Source organism: Chlorocebus sabaeus, chromosome 7, assembly GCF_047675955.1.
Source record: "Chlorocebus sabaeus isolate Y175 chromosome 7, mChlSab1.0.hap1, whole genome shotgun sequence".
In the NCBI taxonomy this organism is placed as follows: domain Eukaryota; kingdom Metazoa; phylum Chordata; class Mammalia; order Primates; family Cercopithecidae; genus Chlorocebus; species Chlorocebus sabaeus.
In genome coordinates, this window is record NC_132910.1 from 112548049 (window position 1) to 112569422 (window position 21374).

Here is a 21374-nt window from a genome sequence, read left to right on the forward strand (position 1 = left end):
GTATGTTAGAATGTGACCTTATTTAAAACAGTGTTGTTGCAGAAGTAATTAGTTAAGATGAAGTCATTAAAGTGCACCTAAATTCAGTATGACTGATTTCCTTATAAAAAGGGGAAATTTGGACACAGAAACTTGCCACACATATCAGGAGAATGCCATGTGGACATGAAGATGGTAACCTACAAGTCAAAGAGAGATGCCTGGAACAGATCCTTCACTTATGCCTCAGAAGAAACCCACCTTTATTTTGAATTTCTAGCCAGCCAGTCTGTGATACATTGTTATGGCACAACCCTAGCAAATTAATATAATTTCCACAAATTTAGAACATTTGTAGAACTGCATATTTTCTTTTTTTTCTTTTTTCTTTCTTTCTTTTTTTTTTTTTTTTGAGACGGAGTCTCGCTCTGTTGCCCAGGCTGGAGGGCAGTGGCCGGATCTCAGTTCACTGCAAGCTCCGACTCCCAGGTTCACGCCATTGTCCTGCCTCAGCCTCCTGAGTAGCTGGGTCTACAGGCGCCGGCCACCAGGCCAGGCTAGTTTTTTTGTATTGTTAGTAGAGACAGGGTTTCACCGTATTAGCTAGGATGGTCTCGATCTCCTGACCTCGTGATTTGCCCGTCTCGGCCTCCCAAAGTGCTGGGATTACAGGCTTGAGCCACCGCGCCCGGCCAGAACTGCATATTTTCTACACACTGAATCAAATATTTGGACAAAGCTGTCTTATATGGGGACTACTTGTATACAGCAGAGGGCAAAAACTGAGGACTCCTTGGTGCCCAACGTGATTCTAGGAACACACCAGGATGAGAACCCAAAGGCAAAGGTAAACGCCCTAGTAAGATGTCCAGTGAAATGTGAAAGGAGGGGAGGAATGGCAGTAGAATGAAATATGTAAAAGTTATCTCTGTTTTGTGGTATCTAGCAAGTTTAAAACATGAGTAGCCAGATGAATACACTTGTTTTTAAAATTGGGCATAATTGGACTCTATAGAAGTAAAAAAAAAAAAAAAAAATTGTTGAGATAATATCTGGTTTCTTTTGCAGACTATTCTGAAACTGACAGCATCCTTATATTTAAGTCCAAAAGGTAATTTGAGGATAAATAATCCCAGATAGTAATTAATGTGTTCAAAATAGGATAGTATCACTTTATTTATTTATTTATTTATTTATTTATTGAGATGGATTTTCGCTCTTGTTGCCCAGGCTGGAGTGCAGTGGCGCAATCTCAGCTCACTGCAACCTCTGGCTCCCGGGTTCAAGCTAGTTTCCTGCCTCAGCCTTCCTAGTAGCTGGGATTACAGACTTGTGCCACCGTGCCCATCTTATTTTTGTATTATTAGTAGAGACGGGGTTTCACCGTGTTGGCCAGGATGGTCTTAAATTCCTGACCTCAAGTGATTCATCCACCTCGGCCTCCCAAAGTGCTGGGATTACAGGTATGAGCCACTACGCCTGGCCTAAAATACTATAGCATTGCTTTTTGTATTTGATTGACAATATTCTAATTGCTTGTAGAGGTTTAAGAATAATTTTTATATACTACCTAATTTGAGTAGTATATTTTTATGAGATAAATATATCTGACCCTATTTCAATCCCCATGTTATAAAAGAAAAAAAAAACAAAACAAAAACATGATTCTTCAAGAACTAAACGCTTGGAAGAAAGAACAGTGAGAAGCATAGTTGAGACAAAAATGTATCTCTTGCTTTGAATTTCCATGTTATTTATACTATATCACGTTGTATTGACACATGGTAAAGCTATGTCTGTGCAATAATTTTCATAAATATTGAATGAACATTAAGTTTTACACTTATAAATTTGACATAATTTTGGAAATCAGTAATTAATTTTTCATTCATAAAATACGTATTTAGATCATATTGTGTACTCACATAGCGTATGTCTTAGTCCGTTGGGTTGTGGTAACAACACACCATAAATGGGGAAGCTTATAAACAACAGAAATTTATTCCCCAAAGCTCTGGAGGCTGCAAATTCCAAGATCAAGGTCCTGACATACTCCACATGGGGTGAGGGCCCACTTCCTGATTCATAGATGCTCCTTCTCAATGTCTTCTCACATGATGACAGAGCCAAAGCAGCTCTCTGAGACTTCCTTAATAAGGGCACTAATCCCATTCATGAGGGTTCTGCCCACATGATCTAATCACCTTCCAAAAGACCTGTCTTCTATTGTCATCACACTGATGATCAAGTTTCAATATATGAATCTGGTGGAGATAAACGCATTCAGACCATAGCAGTGTGGTAGGAAGAATAATGACCCCCACCAAAAGATGTCCACAGAATCTTTGTAAACAGCAGTTACAGAGCAAAGGGGAATTAAACTTACCAGATAGAATTAAGACAGCTAATTAACTGACCTTCAGATAGAGAGATTATTCTGGATTATTTAGGTGGGTCAGATGTAATCATAAGTGTCCTTACAAGTGAAAGAGGGCAGCAGAAGGAAGACAACCAGAAAGATAGTGGTTTTGGGAAGATTTGGCACAATGTTACCGGTTTTAAAGGTAGATGGTTGAGCCAAGTAATTCTGTGGTGGCCTCCAGAAGCTGAATGCAGCCCTGGGTACTGACTCCTTGATTTTTTTAAATCTTATTTCTGACCTAAAGGCCTCTAAGTTAATAACTTAGTGTTGTTTTAAGCCAAGGTAGAAATTTATTATGGGAGCAACTGAGAGTGAATACAGATTGCATTCCAGATTTAAGGAATCCTCCAACCTAATGAAGAATACAGCAAAATACACAGGAAATTACAAAAGACTGTGGTAAGTGATAGAGTAGAGAAGTATGATCTTTTTGTTTGTTTGTTTGTTTGGAGATGGAGTCTCTCTGTCGCCCACGCTGGAATGTGGTGGTGCAATCTTGGCTCACTGCAACCTCCGCCTCCCAGGTTTAAGCAATTCTCCTGCCTCAGCACACGCTGCCACGCCCAGCTAATTTTTTGTATTTTAGTAGAGACGAGTTTCACCGTGTTGCCAAGAAGTATGATTTTTTAATAAGAATATCTGGACAAGTCCATTAAATGCAGCCTAGAGACTGAAAAGGAAGTGAAATCAGAAGGAAGAATGTATCTTATGGAAAGTGTGAGTTAGTGTTATGACTTAAGGTGAGTAAACAGTTGGTAAAAAGATCAAAAAGCAAGAAGGAATGTGGCGTTTTTGGGTAATACTTTGGTATGGCAAGCTTGTAGTTTGTGAGTAAAAAAAAAAAAATGCAAACAAAATAACTGAGGAAATAAACTACTAGTTATTTGAGAGACAAACTTGTTAAGGAGGGTCCATTTAACATCCTGAGGGGACTGAAGGACCATTAAAATGATCAGGTTGAGCTTTGAGTTTTAGGAAGGATATTCTTGCTGCCCTGTAAAGGGACTGGATTAAGAGTCAACAACAATGAATGTAGTGGGATCATGTACAAAGCTGCATTATTAACTAGAAATGATGCTAGGCTGAACTATGAGGAATCATATTGAGGACAGAGAGAGGGCACCAGTTTTTAAATTCTTAAGGGGAAAGATTCAAGATGTACTTTTCATTCCTCCAGAAATGAAGTCAAGGGAGAGAATTTTTAAAATTTTATTAGTGCTGTAGCAACTGGGTATAAATAGGGTAATATAATGCTCTCAATTAGAAACACAGAAATATGAGTAGTCTTTGAAATGTGGTAAACAGTGAGTTTAGGTTTGAACAAATGGCAGTGAAGCGCCAGAAGAGAATCCACGTGAGAGTGTCTGGTGGGCCAAGATTGGGTTGAAGAGACTGATGGAAGAGTATGATAAGTTTCAAAACTTTTCAACATGAAAAATTATGCAGTTGCATTTTCCATCATATTTTAGCTGCAACCTATTTCAAATATCCTAAAATATCCTAGTGGTGTTTTTGCAGAAATAGAAAAAAAATAAAAATAAAAGTCAATGGCCATCTTCTTTGGTAGATGACCAAAATGTATATTCAAATAATATATTAATATATCTTTAAGTATATAAAATGAAGATATTTGTATATCTTTGAAAAAACATCTATCTAAGTACCTTGCCAATTTTTATATTAATCTGTTATTATGTAGATGATTTGCAGTGTCCTCCATTCCTTGGGCGGTCTTTTCACTCTGTTGATAGTGTTCTTTGATGCATGAAAGTTTTTAATTTTGATGAAGTCTAATGTATCTATATTTTCTTTTGTTACCAGTGTTTTTGTTGTTATAGCCCATAAAACATTACCAAAGACAATGTTATGAAGAGTTCCTCCTATGTTTTCTTCTGAGTTTTATAGATTCAGCTCTTACTTTTTGGTCATTGATCTATTTTTAAGGGTTTTGTTTTTGGTTCTGGGGGCAAATGGATATTCACTTTTCCCAGCACTAGTTGGTGAAAAGACTGTTATTTCTCCATTGAATGGTTTTGGGACTCTTGTTGAAAATTATTAGACAATGTGTAGGAAGTTTTATTTCTAGAATTTCTTTTATCTTCTATTCCATTCCATTGGTCTACATGTGTTTTAGTGCCAGTACCATACTGTTTTGATTTCAGTGGCTTTGTACTAAGCTTTAAAATAAGAAAGAACGAGATCCCCTCCACCTTTGTTTTTCTTTCATCAAGATTGTTTTGGCTGTGTAGGAGCCCATGCAATTCCATATGAACTTTTTTTTTGTTTTCCTATTTCTGAAAAAACGCTATTAGGATATTGATAGGGATTGCATTTAATCTGTAGATTATGCTGAATAGTATTGTCATTTTAAAATATTAAGTCTTGTAGATATATTTTAAATCTGCCACATTTGCAGCTTCTTTCTCCATAAAATGCTTACAAATAAAAAATTGGCATAGATCAGAGATGCTTACAAATTTAAAAATAATATAAATATACTTTGGTCATAAAATTATATATTCACAGATCATTTTAAGCTAAGACACGAGTATAATAAGCTTCACAAGTTTTCAACAGGAAGAATTATGCAGTTGCATCTGCGATCGTGTTTTAGCTGAAACCTATTTTAAACAAAATGTAGCAGAATTTTTAGATTCAAATATGCTTGCACTCTTCCTTCTAGTAGAATTCAATATGAGTTTACTTGCTAGATTGCTGACAAGTTCAGAAACATTTAATCAGTTATGCCCAACCAGTTGCAAATTCTAACACTATTACAAGAACATGAACAATACAAGGTGATTTTTTTTTTAATCATCCTGTTTTCTTCAAAGATAGATCCTTTGTGCACACTACAAGCAAGAATACTGAACGTATGTACGGTCAGGGATGCATAAGGAATGAACACATCACTAGGACGACTTTTTTGGACAGTAACATTCTCTGAGGCTCCCGTCCAGCTAACTTAAGAAATCTATCTGCACCACAAATTTATGAATATGATTTAATTATGCATTCAACTCTTATACATAGATTTCAGGGCCCAATGAACTGGTAAAGCCAAAGCTGAGATGAGTTGTACCATCCCCACATTGTTATAATGTTGAATTGTATTTTCTGTAACTTACTATAAGATGGCTTAGCACCGATAGTAGTATACATCTTTCCCTAACTTTATGTCTATATACTTACGAAGGTGTGGTAAATGAGAAAGGCAAGTCTTACACCTAATTCTACCATATGTAAATATTCATATAATACCACCTGGCAGCAGAAGCAGTTTCTGTTGGGGATGTGACAAGGAATTCATCCACTGCGAACTATCTATAGTCTCTAATAGTCACTAAAAGGAACTTAATGGCTCTTAATGACTAAGTTGGCATAGATCAGTTCTCAACACGCTGAAATCATGTCTCAGCTTAAATCAGAGGAAAAGCCTGATAAAATAGCTCAGAAAACGTTTTTTTGGTTCAAACTAACACTTTTAGAATTATATTATCATGCAAATGTGAAGACACTTTCCTAACTGATATTTTGTTTCTGTGGTGACAGTTACATAATATAGAACCAAAGTTTAATGCTTTCAGGTGTTAGTAGTTTTTCAGTGTCTGTCTATGCATTGAAAAATGGTAAAAGGCCATGTAACACAAATTATAAAATGAGTTTTAGGGATAGGTAATCTCAGATCAATTTATTCTGCTTTATTGGATCCAGAAGCAAAAGTGAATAGTTTCTGGAGGGAAAAAAAAGAAATACTTTCCTAAAAAGGCAAACAAACAAACAAACAAAAAAGAAAAACAACAACAACAACAAAAAACAGTGACAATATAGCCTGGCTTTGGGGAAATAATCTTGATTGAAGCTGATAAATTCCACTATCTCCATAAACTATAAAAAATGCCTTTAAAAATTCTAATATTTCAGCAAGTAATAACTTAATGAGTTCAGTTTGAAATCAACATTTAAAAATATTCATACATCCCAAAGGATTAGAAAACACAGATGAAAGAGGCAGTGTAATCTCATACGAATACCTTTTACTGGCATTTTTTATTTTGAACATCTGTAACTATATAGATAAATGTGCTACTTGCTTAGATATAAATACCAGAAACACAGTGCTAACACAAAATCTTTTTCTAACATCATATTAGGATAAATTTGTTTAGAATGGGGTGATAAAAACAGTGCAATATATAGGCAGTGGTGTATATAGCATTTTCACCTGTTGTTTAAACATGTTTAAAAGGTGTTAAAATATTTAATTACACTTTTTTAGTTGAGTGTAAAATGTCTACAAAGGGCAGGAAAAGGATCTACACTTTCAATGGTACTCCACAAAAATTATATTCTTTCTAAAAGAAATGTGTCAAACTATAAGTAAAAAAGAAAACAAACTCACTCATTGTAGCAATAAGATAAATTCCTGATCTCAGAAGTGTTATCACTTTATATATCCTAGCAAAGATGTAATCATAAAAACATGTTGAGCTGTCACCTATGTCATTTTCAGAAAGCTAATATAGACAGTTCTTATAAAATATGATTATAATAAAATGAATTATGATCAATGGAAATATGAGTTGTACAGACACCATTAAACATGACTAGAGGCTCGAATATTTAGTTTGCTCAACTAACTTTGATATTCTTTTAATCTAAGTTTTTCATCAGTAAAAAAATATGTTAAATTTTAACTTTAAAACCTTTGACGAATTCAATTTTTTATCCTTGAGTAGCTCAGAAAATTTTTAACAAATTCATCAGAAATTATCTTATTTACCAAAATCTATCCCATCACATGTATAAATTATTTCTGTTATAATACATTGTTACATAAAATTTCTGGAGATAGTGTGAATTTATTTTTTAATTTGAGGTTGGAAGTTGTCACCAATTTATTTAAGTGCTTTCTCAAAAGTCACAACAAACTTGTTGACAGGATTATTTCTAACTTTGAATTTGCTTTGGATTGCACAGTGTAAATATTTTAAGAATCTTTTCTAGAAATTGTTAGCCTTACCAATGACCAATTTTGTTGAGTCTTTTCTCCTAAATATTCTTTAAATCCATAACTTCTGATTTACCCAAATGCCCTTGTTCAATCCCTCAAAATTTATCACTTAGAGAATTGCAGCCTGAGTCAGTAGTGCCCTGGTGAATGTTTGCAAGTCAGCTCTCTAAGCTGTGGTGGTACTGTATTGGGGTAAGGGACATGATTGTAGCGTTTGACAATATCTGTACTGTAAAGGTTCCCACTATGGGCCAATTTCAGGTTACCAATGTGACATCAACATGATAGCAGAGTTCTTGAAAATGAAATCATTGACCCCAAAATACAACTGATTGCACTATCCACAGTTCTTTCTGCTTCTCATCTTATTTCTTAAGGCATTTTGCACTCAGTTTCATAAATGATCTCTCAAATGTAAATGACAATCCCTGTATCACTGTCAGTATCTTGCTTATTACCCATGTGAATGACCCAATTTCTCATGATCGTGCTCACTAAGTTTCGAACTCTAACCCCTCCCTCCAAAGCCTCTTTTTTCACTAATTTCTAGTTTGCACCTTTGTCTCCCCCTCAGTCCCCCAAATGCTTTCAATTTCCCACACTTTAGGCTTTGCTGATGGGCTCCCTTAGCAGAAAAGCACCTGGCCTCTTAGACTTTGTCCCCAAGGACTCTTACTCAGGGGCATATGTAATTCAAAAGTTATCTCTGCTTAGAATTCATCTCTGTGGGTGGTCCTTTTAAATTGTCCCTCAAGACACTATATTGTAATTGCCTTTTACTGTTTAATTTCCTAGAGTAAAGAACAGAAATGATTTCTTATCCATCTTTGTACTTGTAGCAACTAGCCTTAATAATGTCATGTAATAAGAACATAACAAATGTTGATTGTTTACTATGAAGTTAAATGTGACTTGAAATATTAATTTAAATGGGTAAAATCATGTAAGTGGATCATTGCACAGCTGATAAATTTTAAACTTCAAAATATTACATAAAATATACCACATTTATTCTTCTTTGTCTGACTTTCTTCTCTCTTCAATCTCTCTTTTTCCTTCTCTTTTCTCTCTATCTCTCCCCAGCTTTCCAACATACTTTGTGTATTTTTTATTTGAAATGTTTCCTTCTTTTGGAGTAGACAAGTACAATATGCCGTATACTAAAATGTCTGATTTACTTGTTTATTCAATAGTTATCATTAATGTTAATTAAGCAACACTGAAAAGAAAGAGGGTAATCTTGCAAAGTTCTCTAGACAGTACCTACAAATGTGCATATCCTCTCAATGTGATTTGTAATCTGCAACTTCAGTAAAGCTTTAAACATCAGAGATGCTTTTTGTTTGTCTCATATGGTCAGTGGTAACAACAGTGGTAAACAGGGTCTGTTTACTTTACTTGAATGATTAGTAAAAAGTTTACTGCAGTTTCCTTCCTTGTTATAGCAAAAATTTCCATTAGGAGGAACACATTTTACGAGTGCATTTCAGATGATATACAGCACTCAGGCCCTAACAAAACCCTCACTCAGGCAGCTACACAGCACTTAGTGTACACACTTGGTTTCTATATTTGTTTATGTTTATTTAACTTCAATCTATTTTTAATTTTTACCTAAGGATATAACAAATATATATTGGAAATTTAACATAAATATAATTGTTATCATATAAAAATTATTTCCAAATTTACTAAGGATGATAGCAATGGTAGATGGTGCTAAAAATTTACTCACCCAGTAACACTACATGGATAGAGGTAGATTATAAATTAAAAAGAGAATGCATAATATAATATCCGTAAGAAATTCAACTTTGTTATTTAACAAAATAGAATAAAACAATCAAAACATTGATTAGTACTAATGAGTAGTATCAGGCATATATGCAATAAATAGCTAATAATTATCAAACTAATTACTTGTATAAAAGTATAAAGATGGATGTGCATTAACAATTTATTCTGTTCCTTGTAAAAAATGTTAAAAACAAATTTGTTATTTTTGAAATATCTATAAAAGGAATTGCCACAAAAAGTATCATGCACTGAATTACTATAAGACATGTTAAAAGTATTTTGAACATACCTTTTTAAATATAAATATGTACATATGTACATATATTTATTTTTACTGTGATGACCCTGAAAAAGTATTTTAGCATTTTTCAAATCTTTAAATAATTATTAAGTTCCATGTATCATAGTACTTTCCCTAGAGTTCTCAGAGGTAAGAATAATCTAGAGCTATTTGTAAAACTTCAAAACATTGAATGTAAAACATTAATCCACGTGGTATATAAGGTTGTACAAGCTCCCTACAAGCTGTTTCACTGTTAATTGCGGGACTGAAATAACGCAGAGGGGAAACACTTTTTTTTTTTTTTTTCTCAAACTGAACAGTATCTCACATCAAAAGACTTACATGATTGGTGAATTTCTTTTAAGGAAGGGAAAGACATGAGTCATTAGTTACTAAAATAAGATTATTTTAAAAATTAGAAAAGCTGTTTTTAAGCTGCTAACTATGGACAGAAAATACATGATTTAAATGACCATCAATAAGGGCATTTGAAAAACACTTGTACATAATGGCATTAAATATATTTTATTGAACTGAGCAAAGGACATGAAAAATGTTTCTCAAAAGAAGACATACAAGTGGCAAAAAAAGAAATACATAAAAAAATGTTTAACATCACTAAGCATTGGATAAATGCAAATTTAAATCACAATAAAATACCATCTTACACAGAATGGCTGTTACTAAAAAGTCAAAAACAACAGATGTTGGCATGGATGCAGAGAAAAGGGAACACTTATACAGTGTTGGTGGGGATGTAAATTAGTTCAACCACTTTGGAAAGCAGTATGGAGATACTTCAAAGAACTAAAAGTAGAACTACCATTTGGCCCATGAACCCCACTACTTGGTATCTATCTACCCAAAAGAAAGGAAATCATTATATTAAAAAGACACCTGCATTCCTATGTTTATTGCAGCACTATTCACAATAGCAAAGTCATGGAGTCAACCTAAGTGTCCTCCAATGGTTGACTGGATTTAAAAAAAATGTAGTACATATTTACCGTGAAATACTATGCAGTCAAGTCCTTTGCAGCAACATGGATAGAGTTGGATGCCATCATCCTAAGCAAACTAACACAGAAGCAGAAAATTGTGTATCACATGCTCTCATTTATAAGTGGGAGCTAAATAATAGGTACACATGGACATAAAGAGAAAGATAATAGGCCGGGCGAGGTGGCTCACGCCTGTAATTCCAACACTTTGGGAGGCCGAGGCGGGCGAATCACAAGGTCAGGAGATCAAGACCATCCTGGCTAACATGGTGAAACCCCATCTCTACTAAAAATACAAAAAATTAGCCGGGCGTGGTGGCAGGCGCCTGTAGTCCCAGCTACTTGGGAGGCTGAGGCAGGAGAATGGCGTGAACCCGGGAGATGGAGTTTGCAGTGAGCTGAGATTGGGCCACTGCACTTCAGCCTGGGCAACAGAGCGAGACTCCGTCTCCAAAAAAAAAAAAAAAAAAAAAAAAAAATGGAGAAAGATAATATACTCGGAGGGTGTGAGGGGAGTGAGAGTTGAAAAATTACTTACTTGGTAAAATCTTCCCTTCAGATAATGGGTACACTAGAAGCCCAGTCCCCACCGTTACAGCATATACCAATGTGACAAACGCCATCTCCGAATCCAAAAAATATGGTATAATAAATACATTTGATGTAACTCTTTCTAAAGTAAATATTCTATTTATGTTGAGAATATATACAAGTATGTTCGTCCCTTAGATGAAATTACATTCATTTTAATATATGTTTTTCTGAATTTCTGAAAAATAAATATTAATACAAAGTTCACACCATGTTATTCATGTACAAATGGAATGTGCACTTAAATTCATATTTAAAATAATTGGAATAAAATTTTAGATAGGGAAGTTGTTATCATTTGACACTCTAATATTCCACTGTCCAATAGGGGAGCCAGTAATTAACAGCATGTGGCTGTTGAACATTTGGCTTATCCAATTGAGATATGCTGTACTGTAATAATGTCAAATATACACCAGGTTTCAAAGACTTGGTAAGAAAAAAGAATGAATAATATACACTTAATGCTCATGTTGATATGATAATAATATTTTGGACGTGTTTAAGGAGGTAAAATGTTATTAAAATCAATTTTGCCTGATTTTTCTTTCTTTAACGTGACTACTAGAAAATTTCAAATTATTAGGATGGCCAGCATTTTTTGTTTGTATTATGTTTCAATAGACAGTGTTTCTCTAGGTATAAAAGTGATAGTTTGGGCATGATAATAAATAAAGTATTACCTTCAAAATTTTAAAAATTATGATACTTTCAAACAATGGCAGCCATTAAAAGATGATATTCATTTGCATTTTAAAAAATTACTGTACGGTCTCACTTATACGTGAAATCTAAAAAGGTCTGAAACATAATCCTCGAGCAAATCCTACCTAAGATAACTATACTGTTATCAGTGGAAAGAAATTTTAGGTTAGATGCAGTAAGTTATGACTGACAATATATGGTACAGTGTAGAAAATAAGAATGATTGGTCAATTCTCATTTTATTGTACTGCAATTACACTTAGAGTCAGAAAAGACCTTACTCTATTAATATGTGTATGACAAATAAGTAAATACTTAAAGAAATAAATACGATAAATGTTTCACTTGAACTGTCTAATTGTGTCTGCTTTTAGGATTATAAACCATTACATTAACAAGCAAAATGTACCAGTTAGAGATCAGAGTGTGGGGAATGCCAGATACTATAGGTGAAAAAAAGAACCCTAAAGGCACAATAGCGGCAACCCATTAAGATAACCTTACAAATGGGAGATTAAAGGACATAATGAATGATGGGGTTATTTTACAATGGGAAAACCTAAAACTTAAAAAAAAATTCAGTTGAAATTGGTATTGCTTCTCTTTCTCTCCATTACAGTTGGCGTATAAAAATAATTTCCTATGTTTAGGAGCAAAACACTGTCCTTTTGGAATACATGTCTATAGGCTGGGTCTCAGCAATCATTTTGGAAAATCTTTTCCCTAAGAACCCAGATAGCAACAGCAACACAGAGTAGAAAGCAAGGAAATGATGCTGAGTGGTATTTCCCAAAATAGCCAGGGAATAGCTATGAACTCTAACATAAAATGTTTTATAATCAGCCCTAGCACAGGGACTCACACTTGTAATCCCAGCACTTTGGGAGGCTCACTTGAAGGCAAGAGTTTGAGACCAGGCTGGGCAACATAGAAAAGTCCCATTTCTACTAAATAAATAAATAAATTAGCCAAATGAGGTGGTACACTCTTGTAGTTTTAACTACTTGGGAGGCTGAAATGGGAGGATTGCTTGAGCCCAGGAGCTCAAGGCTGCAGTGAGCTATCATAGTGTCACTGCACTCCAGCCTGGGTGACAGAGGGAAAACTTAGCTAAAAAAAAAAAAAAAAAAAAGGATAATCATGCAAACCAACATGCACATTATTAATTTTGTAATGCTACTACGTAATAGAAGAGTTATTCTCCAAATATGTCAGGTGATTCAATTGCTGCAAGATTTCATATTACGATAATCTGTATATATGGGATTATCTTGTAGTAGCTATAACATCTAACACAATGATTCCCAAATCAAGTTAAGCTTAGAATTATCAATGCCTTTGTGTTTGAATGCAAGGTTTAGTCTTTCAGAGATAATTCATGAGCTCTATGCCAGAGGTGAATTCAGTTGCCCTGGCAAATTTTTTTGTTTTATTTTTTAAATGGCAGAGATACAAAATAGTGACACATTATGATGTATAAATCAGTACATTTGAACAAAGTAAGGATGCCTGTGAAACCACTATGGATGTTAAATATAGATAGATGATAGATAAATAGATAGATAGATAGATAGATAGATAGATAGATAGATAGATAGATAGATGATAGATTTCCAGCACCATAGATGACCTGATGTTTTCATCCCATTCCTTTTCCTGTCTTGCAAAAGCTACCATCATATTAACTTCTAAAACCATAAAGTAGTTTTAGCTATTTTGGATTTTATCTAAATACATTCATACTTGATGGATGCTTATATGCTCTGCTCCTTTATCCAGCATTATTGTTTTTTTCAGTTTTCTTACATCCAACCTCTCAACCATCAGCACTTTTGCTTCTGCCCCTACATCTATATTGAAAGTCTCATTACCAAAGCTACCATTAAGTTCCTTACTGCCAAACCTAGTGGCCAAGAAGAATTCACTATTTTTTTCCTTGGACTCAGCTTTGAAAAATGTTCATCAATTCTTCCTTAGTAAAATGTCATGGTGGTGCCCTGCTTTGGACACCACCCGTTAAAATGCATTTCAGTTTTAATTCTGGTATGGACTGAATTGTGTCTCCTCCAACTTCATATGTTAATGCCCTAACCCTCAATGTGACTATATTGGGAGGTAGGACCTAAGATAACGTTAATGTTTAATCAGGTCATTAAGGTGGGTCCTAATCTGATAGGTTTTGTGTCCTTATAAAATGAGACATCAGAGAGCGTTCTCTGTCTTCAGTGACAATGCAGCAAGAAGGCAGGCATTTGCTTACAAGCCAGGAAGACAGCCCTCGCCAGACACCGAATTGACTGGTACCTTGATCTTAGACTTCCCCATCTCAAGAACCATGAGATATAAATTTCTATTGTTGAAGCCATCTGTCTACCATATTTTGTTATGATAGCCACTAAGATGGTTCTCAACTCCTCCACTTTTGCTTGTTCTTTCTCTCTTTACATGCTCATCTTGAATGACCCAGCCTTCTGACAGAGCTTCAGTTTCTATCTGTATATTCTCTATCTTTATTTCTGGCTGAGGTCACCTACTCGAACCACAATATTCTCCAAACAGAAGTTTGTGTATTTTTAAAAAATATACCAACATGTCAAAAATTTAACTCAATGTCTTTCCCTAAACTTGCATCTCTTCCTGTGACCCCTGCTTTAATAAACAGAAACACCACTCACCTTAGTAGGCAAGCTAGAAATCTGGGCATTATCCTTGACTCTAGTCCTCTCCTTGTCATGTATATCTAATCACGCAGCAATTCAAGTTAATTCTGTTTATAAGCTATTTCACGGACACGGTCACATTCCTTCATTTTTACTGTTGCTTCTTTGATTCTGGCCCCATCATCACTTTTAGCCTACATTAGTGCAACATCTTAATTTTGTTCACTAACCTCTGCTGTTTTTCTCAAATAAAGGTTTTCATATACTAATGATCTAACATCTATGAATGGTAATGTAATATTCATTTTTATTTTTCTAATTATTAGAAGACTTCAATATGTAATAGTTTAGTGTAGCAGTTCTGCTTTCCCTGGAAAATGGGTTTTATTTTCCTCATAATGTCATTATCAAATCTATATTGCACTAAGAAGTGTTTCATATAGAGTGATAACATTTTGAATACAAGCATTAATAATTAGGTGATTTAAAATTTTTAAAAATATTTTAGAATTTTAGAATTATAGTTACTTCTTTTAAAGAAAGAACAATAGAACTCTTGTACAATTAATGTCATATTAATTAATGTTAATATGATGTTCACAGTTGATGTATTTTACTGACAAAAACTTAATTATTTTTATGCCTACTAGAAACATATCTTCTTTTGGATATTTGTATATATAAAGATCATGTTGAATTAACAGAAATTTTTAATAGTTTAACATTAGAAGTTGAACACACAAAAATGCATACACATCCTAAAGTATATATATATATATATATATATATATATATATATATGTATATGGTTTTGGAAGCTGCAACTTAGAACAGTTTAATAACACTTCAAAAATCTATCACATTTACCAAAACATCTCATACAGTTTTAAAAGTTCATACTCCTCATAAGACTTCACACAATTTTAAGGTGTAGTACTACAGTCAAAGTAATCATTATTTAACTCAGGAAATGAAGTACATAAGAAGCAGTTTCAAAACAAAAATTATTTCTCTGTGTAGTAGTCAATTATACCACTCTTGATTATCTAGAAACTCTAAATGAAGTAATTCATTTTTAAAAGCAATAATCATATAACATCACTTCATCATTTCAATTGAGTTTCATAACCTAAGCAAATAAAGGCATTTTTTTGAACATCACTTCTGAAGTTAAATGCCTCAATTAGTGTGTGGTCATCTTTTGTGATGGCAAATCACTTGTACTTACTGACAGATTTAAATCAGAAGTATAGTATCCCATGCAAATCATACTTAATGTTATAATTTGATTAAATTTGAATTGGAAGACAAGGAAATATTTAGCACTTGGTACAGAATAATAGCACTATAACTCACTTTTAATTCTACGAGAAACTTTTGCACCGGAAAATGAACACACTTTACTGAATATACTCATGACAACAAAATCCAGGGTGAAGGATGTACACCACCTTCCCATCTTACCAGAGAATTTGGTATTTCCTCTCTATATACAAAAGTATGTCACTAAATTTACTATTTATTGGATCCTATTAAATAGCTTTCCAAGTCTGTTAATCAAACAAGGCATGATATGAAATACTTGAAGCACACAATAAGGATTTATTTTAAATATGTTAGTAAAAATCAGTTTTTAACAATTATTAACAATACCAAAAATATGAAGAAAAATTAAATAATTGACCATTAAATACCTATGGTAAAATATTAAAATAATTTATCTAATCCACAAAGAAAAAAGGTATTTTTGAAAAACACCTTATATCTTCTGTAATAACACTGCAATAATATAAGAACACTTGATAATGTGCTATTTTTTTGCCATTAACTTTTTCCTGTTTGCAGATTACCCTTTACTATCTTTCATTTTATATCATGGCAGAGAGTAAGAACCTAGAACTCAAGAAATCTGTCTACCTTTGTATCCACCAGAAAACAATTAATAGATCATGATAGGTTTCTAACTTCTTCTGCCTTAGTTTATCCCTCTGGATATTGACTTAAGACATTTTTAGCTTTCTGAGCTTCTTTTTATAAAGTATGTGGAGGAATGCATCCTGGATATGGGAAAAATGCCTCCTTTTTAGTCTTACTACATCTGTCATTTTGATCACTGTCCATCTGAGATTATATACTCCTAGGGGAAAGGAAACTTATCTTTGTAAGTAGCTGTGACTATCACAACACCCTATACACAAAGGTACATAATACATGATTTTTGAATAGATTCCTTTTCCCATTAGTGTTATACATTTTTTATTCATGATACCTTAGTATTTTACAACTTTGTAAAATCATGTCATTATACAAAGCTTGTCACTAACCTTCACAAAACCCAAGTGGATTTAGTTATCAGGTAGTTTTATGGAGGGAGAGAAGGAAATGGATGTGTTTATAATTCTCATTAAAGTATAAATATCTTCTCACTAATGCAGACACAAACCACACAGGTCAGTTCTGTATCTCTGAGGAATCACTATATAGTTTGATGCCTAGTTTAAATAAGGGTGAAGCACTGAAAATGTAATACCTTACAAGAAGTTTGCTTGGTGAGACCAAAAAGAATATTAAAATATTTCCTGTAATTGCAGCATTACTTAGAAAAACACTATTTCCACTAAATGACGTTGTGAACATCATTTTATCATTGTTATGGAATAGTTTTGATTATCTAAAAAGAAAAAGCAATCTCATGATTGCTGATTGCCAAGCAATTTCATTACCGAACTAACATCTCTTTATGACTAAAAATGTAGACCTTTCGTATTATACATAAATTTGACCTAATGGTAGAATCATTACTATATTCACTAAATTCATTGTATTTACTACAAATAATTTCCATAAGATTTTTAGCATATTACTTTCTAATAGTTAATGAAATCCACATAGATTGCCTTCTATCCAAATTCAATATTCCCTAGTACTTTATATGTAATGTGTTTTACTATATCTTTATCAAAGCTTTTTATTGATTATTTAGGTTTCTGACTTGTAAAATGTTATTTATAAGGACAATGTTCTGATGTACCTTATTTCTTTAGCAACACCAAATTACATCCAAAAACACAGGATTATTTTTCCCCTTGACAGGTGCAAGCAGTAGTATTCTAGGCAAGATTATTTTTACTGATAGGGCCAGGGATCGCTTTTCAGCGTCTTTGCTGGCTATCGTAGAAATAACATATTACTCATTCATGTATTTTTATTGTTTCTCTTCCACTATCATACCACCAACAATAACTCTATTTTGAATAAATATCTTACACAAACATATCCATTTAATACTCTTGTTGATGCTGGGTAAACTATATACTATTGAAATGATTTCCAAGCATGGCTGTAGATTTTGACTACTTTTATTAGTCAAGTCTTTGTATCTTTCTGTTGAGAGATGGAGGTAGTGGTTAGGAGATTAGCTTACTTATTAAAACTATTTAATAAAATGCCCAAAATAATTTCTACATTTTCATAAAATTTCAAACTGCAACAGATAGTGCAATTGGGTTAGCTTTTTCTAAATACCCTGATATATCAAATATCTGCCTTTTTATTTATGCTATTCTTTCTGTTCACTACCCTTTGCTCATCTCCAAAAGTTTAAATTCACTTGTCCTTAAGATTAATTTAATTATTTAATTTCCACCACCTTCATAAGGTATGCCTGATTTCCAAAACTAAATATCATATTTTCAACTTACGTAATATTTTATAGGCTTTTAAAATAACACCTATTCCCTTCTGTCTTGTATGATAGTATCATTCATACAGACGTATGCACACACACACACGCACACACACACACACACACATGATTATATGCACACATAAGTTTTTCCCTGACAAACCACATTTTCTCCCTGTTATCCTGCCATCATGAGCACACAAAAGAATGCCCACTACAGCAGGAAGCACAGGGAAAAACACATAGACTTCATAATTAGGACAACATGAGTTTGATTAGAAACTCAGTCACCTATTTGTTAATTTCTGTGTATTTCACCTCCTTTATATAAAGTAGAATAATAATGCTGCCTTCTTTTTATTTTTTTTATTTTTTGGAGACAGAGTCTCACTCTGTTGTCCAGGCTGGAGTGCAATTGCATGATCTTGGCTCACTTCAACATTTGCCTCCTGGGTTCAAGTGATTCTCCTGCCTCAGCCTCCTGAGTAGCTGGGATTACAGGCGCCTGCCACCATGCCCGGCTAATTTTTTTATTTTTAGTAGAGACTGGGTTTCTCCATGTTGACCAGGCTGGTCTCAAACTCCTGACCTTAGGTGATCTGCCTGCCTCAGTCTCCCAAAGTGCTGGGATTACAGGCATGAGCCACCACATCCTGCCAATGCTGCTTTCATTTTATCATTTTTGAAAAGTACCTAACCTAACAATACCCTTATAAAGAACTAACAGTTTACTGGATCATCCTGTGTTGTATTCTGCTTAGTAACTTAGAGTGAAAATACAACTTAACCATATCCAAAGAGTGTATTTTTATCATGATTTAAAAATTTATAAGCTACAACTATTTTTCATATATTATTTTGTTTATATAAACAATCACATAAAATATAATACAGTGCTTTAATAAAAATTATCATAGAGTAAAAATATTATCTTTATTTATATGATTTTTTAAGAAGAAAAATATATTTAAGTAACTTCTCCAACATCAGACAGCTGATAAATGGCTAAATGTCAGGGGCATAATTCAAAAAAGACCTTTTTACCGGCAAGTACATATTCTACTTCCTATCTTTTCTGGAAAAAAAAAAAAAATTTGGTTTCAAGTTCTAAATTAAATTGAATCCTGTTTAATTTTCCTCCTTTGGTGATTTTCTAATAACAACTAGTAAATTTACTTGTCTTTCTTTTACACATAGCTTCTAAATCCTTGTTTTTGTTGTTGTTGTTGTTGATTGTTTCTTAGTCCTTTCTCTTTCAATTATATTATTATTATTAATTATTATTATTATTGCCATGGAGTCTTGCTCTGTCACCCAGGCTGGAGTGCAATGGTGCCATCTTGGCTCACTGTAACCTCCGCCCCTGGGTTCAAGTGATTCTCCTTCCTCAGTCTCCCGAGTAGCTGGGATTACAGGCACGTGGCATCACGCTCAGCTAATTTTTGTGTTTTTAGTAGAGACGAGTTTTCACCATGTTAGCCAGGCTGGTCTTGAACTCCTGACCTCAGGTGATCCGCCCACCTCGGCCTCCCAAAGTGCTGGGATTACAGGCATAAGCCACCCATTAGTGGCCCCTTTGAATTATTTTTAAAGAATAACCTGGTACGTAATTTTGGTTAATCAAGTCATCTTTATGACACTGTTCTAAAAAACACATTTAGTCAATCTGAAGACACACTTTGGCAATTCAAACATGTATCAATTTTTCCAAAGTACTTTAATAAAAATAAAACTCTTCATTTGAATGTCAATCATTGCCCTTCAAATACATGCAAACTACATCTGTTAATCCACTTTGGTTTTCCAATGAAGTTAAAAATTTGACTGTGTAAATAATTGTTTTTGATACATGGTGATAACTGGTGAAAAGCTCCTCCTGCTCTAAAATAATCTTGGAAGCAGCATTGAGAACCTAATGTCTTAAACTATAATCAATGAGAATTGATGATATTCATAGTTATCAAATATTTCTAACTGTTCATTTCAGAACTACTAAATCCCTTAGCTTTTCTCTATGTTTCAATACAACTTGAAACTTAAATTCACTAAATTATATAACTTTTCTTAAGAAACAGCTTGTACTATGAGAGCAAGCAAACAGACCATATTGTGTAAAGCAACAGGAAAAAGAACAAAGAGAAATTGGAGAATGAATCTTGTACTCACGGAATGCTCTATAAAATTCTTCAAGAGCCAGGTGCTTGTCAGCATTGAAATCATCGTATTTCAATAGATCATACAAAGTACAATCAAAGAGATCCTTGCCAAGTTCCTCCTGTTTTATCACCTAACAAGAAAATTATAACCATACCTTTATATTTGTATCTTAAAATTTCTATAATATAATTTATTATATATAATAATCACATAATAGATCATTTCACGTCTGCAGCAGGGCAAAGAACTCAATTTTGGAAAAATCCAGGTTTTTAGTTACTGAACAATTATTTTTAACCTTTTTAAAGATATAAAGTTATGATGTTAAGATAGGTAATTACAATTTTGTTCAAATGTTCTAATATAAAAGTTTCACAGTGAGATGCAACACATCTGAACATTTAAAGAACATTTTGTATTTCATGCATTTTCTTTGCTCCATTTATACTGACTCAAGGAAATACTTCTGGATGAAAATTGCCTCCTGTGTCTCGGTGACCTATGTCAAAATAAAACAGTGGTCTTTCCCAACAGAAATAGTGAGACAGTTTTTTCCAATTTTTTTCCTCATACGATTCGTAAAATAATGAAGTTAGGTTATTTTTTTCTTCTCTGCCTAAACTCCTCCCCAGCTGGAAGTTAAGTCATTTGAGATTGTGCATGAATTCCCTCGGTCACAAAAGAGCTATTAAGCAAATGACTGTTTCCAGGAGCCAGATAGAATTAATGCACCAATTGATGATGAAAATCTATCCAGGCGTGAGTGAAGAAAATCATCAAACTTCTTTTCTAGTCTGTGCTCTAGTCTATGGACCGTGGCTGCAGCTTTTTGGTACTCTACTGATTTTGACTATTTCCTGTCATATAACAGAGCTTCCCAAGATTTTTCAGACATTTCTATTGTGGTAGCTGCACAGCTGTGTCCGTGGTTTTTCACACTCTCTCACATACAAAGGCAGGGGTTTATATTGCTTGAAGCTGTGCATCACAGTGGTTGGTTGGTTGGTTTGAAAGGTAGTGCAGTATAATCAGAAAACAAAGGCTTCAAAATCAGGTGGCTCTGGGTTCGGGACCTGCCAA

The 21374-nt window shown here is 33.8% G+C and overlaps 1 protein-coding gene across 7 annotated transcripts in view; it reads right to left on the reverse strand.

Moving 5' to 3' along the window:
• The window catches only part of FSTL5 (follistatin like 5), a 786887-nt gene that overhangs the window by 358062 nt on the left and 407451 nt on the right, over nt 1-21374 (reverse strand). For all 7 annotated transcript variants that reach the window (XM_008000150.3, XM_008000148.3, XM_008000146.3 and 4 more), the window contains one exon: nt 20304-20424. In XM_008000150.3, coding sequence (XP_007998341.2) covers nt 20304-20424 — 121 coding nt within the window. The remainder of the gene's footprint in view (nt 1-20303; nt 20425-21374) is intronic.